Raw genomic sequence first — 2,932 nt, 5'->3', positions numbered from 1 at the left:
TTAGCTAACTGATTAATTGCTACTGTAGCCCTTACAAACTGTACCAGCAAAACAGGCAAAATTAGTGACTTGCAGCAAGCAGACAAAGGTTTAGGTACTTACTCATGTATTGATCGCTCTGGCAGTTCACAATTAATTAATAAATTCTAACTGTAGTACTAAATCATAAGAAATAGCATTATTCTTAAGCATAAACATCATTTTGTTCAAAGAGTATCTTGACATAACTTTACACTATTATCATTTTAAGTTACCTCTTTATCAAACCCTAGGATTTTATTATTTACAGTATATCCTCTCAATCACAGCCTCAAAAATAGTCCTGTAATGAAATAACCACAGAATTATATGTTAGACAGATAAGGGTTCACATTGAAAAAAAGAAATCACACGACTATTATTATACAGGCAATACAGTTTTATTCTGTTCTTTCACCAATTGTAGCAAAAACATTTAACAACTGAATGAATAATCAAGGGAACTTAATTGTCAACAGGAATTTCAGAATTATGTTCTAAATTTTAGACCAGGAAGGCTTGACAGGGAGAAAACAAACCATATACACACTTGTAATAATAGTCTCTATTATGAAGATTTAATGCCTTCTTTAAAAGCACTGAGATTATTGAGGCACCTTACTGCAGGTTATGGATCATCTCTTCTTTGGCAATGAGATGTGTGGTTTTGTTAACTAGGGCCATGAGGGAGTTGAGCTTGTGAGACCAGTCATTGAGTATATTGTTTGGGTCCTTAGGCCTCTGGAAATTGATAATTCCTGCCAGCCTGTCTACTTTAGCAAAGATGGTTTTATTAACTACTAGGTTAGACAAGAACTCCTCCGATTCCTGCAAAGACAAACAGCACTAAGTCAAGAAAATAGCATTTTTACTACAAACCACCAGAATTCCTCCCAAACAGCATGAAAGCACCAGGAACAAGATTTTCTTTACGCACGAGTACAGCTGTAACAATATTGTACTTCAAAAAATGCAGGCTAGTCACATGCTGGCAATGCAAGCTACTAGCAAAAGCTATTTAAAAAAAAAAGCTTTTTGTTTTCTATTGAACTATATCTGATTATCTTTCATAAAATTAAAGTTTAATATACGATTCTAACAGACTTTTACACTTTGGAGTGCTTGGTTACACAGATACCAGAACAAGTCATGTGGCAAGCAAGGCTTGGGAAAATCCCAGTGAATTACTGACCACTGTCAAAAAGGGCTTTTTCTGAGTTTGTGGGAAAAGCAGATTCCATGAAAAGGGTAAAGATTTTCATTTGCACTCAAAATACCAGGATGTGTCGTTCTACTTGGAAAGCTCTTGAAAACACAAAGGGGGATGGCAGGAAGACCCCTCCACCCTTGTTCCCAAAGTGCCACCACCCAGGAACAGGGACATTTACAGGTGAAGGACCCTCTCTTCAGCTGGTTTTCACCACTCATTGACAAGAACCTTTTAACACTGAAACACCAGACAACGAGCTCCAGCATTCACACGAAGCTTTGAACATAAATGAACTTGTAAGAGCAGCTTTTGCCTTATGGGCATGTGCATCATAAAACTGAATTTAAGGTTTAATGAATAGTTTTCTAACTCCCATAAAGGCAGAAAATTAAATCAAACAAGAACATTACTCTGCTGACTAATCACATCTCTGCCACAAACACACCCCCCCTTATGAAAGAAGGATAAGCAAAGCAAGACTTACATCAACGGACAGATCCAGGAGTTGTGCCATTCTCTTCATTGTAATTCTGGTATAATACTTAGCCATTATTCTAATATTCTGGAATAAAAGTGTTCAGAGTAGAGGGTTATGTGCAAAAAATAATTGAAGCAGGCTGCAAAAATATAAAAGTCCATGTTAAAAGGAGATTAGGAACTGTGGTGCTCTAATGGCAGTCCAGCATGGGGGACGTGAGGGGTTGTGAAAAAACAGCTCTTTTGCTGGTGAAAGGTATAAAAGTCTCTACATGATAAATTATTAAGAAAAGAAATCAACCAATTATGAATTTAATACAAAGCAAGACTTTCAGATTTATGCTTTATTGAAACATGAATGCTAAGTCTCATTTGAGTGCAATATGATCTTTTTGGCAGCAACTATGCCAATTATAAACATACAATAAACCTATGCAAGCAAATAAAATCTTGAAATGCAACAGAAAAGAAAAGAGACCTCACCTGCAGCTTTATTAGGTACTTTTTTGTCTATTAGGTACTTTTTTGTCTTTTTTGTCTTTGTGATTAAAATATGGCAAGCAGAAAGCATTTTTAGCTGAGGCACTGAGTAAAAAGCTGATGTTCACAGACAGTGATACTTACATGTTCCACAACTCTGTTCTTTAAATCTTTCCATCTCTTTTCACCTTCCTCTGTACAGCCAAAAACATCTGTTGCAGGACTGTCAAGGGATCCTTCTCTCAACTCCTTCCCATATTCTTCAACTAGGGCACTCCACCTCATCAGCTCCATAGTGGTAAATAGTTTTAGGAGGTCTCTAAATGGTTTAGTACAGTTGGATTACAATCCTGTATTAATAAGGCCTGGTTCATACTTAAAATAGATCAAAGGCATAATTTTAAATGTTTTATTCTTATTACCATAAATAATGGGGGCAGCTAAAGTCAGACTGTTTTTCTAAGAAAGCTCTTTCTCTTACAAGAAACATTTATTTTCACATAGAACAATCATGACATTTTTGCAGTATTCCTGATGCAGCATTAAATTCAGTCTCGCTTACAGCACTCAGCATAAAGAAATTTACTTGCACTGTTAGGGAGAGACACTTTCTAATCTAAAAATTGGTTATTAGAAAGGATACTTACTTATATTTGGGGATTTCTTCTAGCTTTTTGTCACTACTAATTCTGTGCACCAAATCAGACTGTTCATTGTCATAAGGTGAAAGAATAACATAAAGAACAA

General features: G+C 35.8%; 1 protein-coding gene across 1 annotated transcript in view; it reads right to left on the bottom strand.

Moving 5' to 3' along the window:
- Window positions 1-397: 397 nt before the first annotated feature.
- Window positions 398-2,932, bottom strand: part of PSMD12 (proteasome 26S subunit, non-ATPase 12) — a 6,611-nt gene continuing 4,076 nt past the window's right edge. Inside the window, exons 7-10 of the mRNA XM_031060932.1 lie at window positions 2,833-2,932; window positions 2,330-2,504; window positions 1,713-1,790; window positions 398-846 (exon numbers count right to left, since the gene is read on the bottom strand). The exon at window positions 2,833-2,932 is cut by the window's right edge and continues 4 nt beyond it. Of these exons, the coding sequence (XP_030916792.1) occupies window positions 637-846; window positions 1,713-1,790; window positions 2,330-2,504; window positions 2,833-2,932 (563 nt within the window). The 3' untranslated portion in view covers window positions 398-636. The remainder of the gene's footprint in view (window positions 847-1,712; window positions 1,791-2,329; window positions 2,505-2,832) is intronic.

The sequence above is a fragment of the Geospiza fortis genome, unplaced genomic scaffold (assembly GCF_000277835.1).
Source record: "Geospiza fortis unplaced genomic scaffold, GeoFor_1.0 scaffold221, whole genome shotgun sequence".
NCBI lineage: Eukaryota > Metazoa > Chordata > Aves > Passeriformes > Thraupidae > Geospiza > Geospiza fortis.
This window is presented reverse-complemented; position numbering and strand designations above follow the sequence as displayed.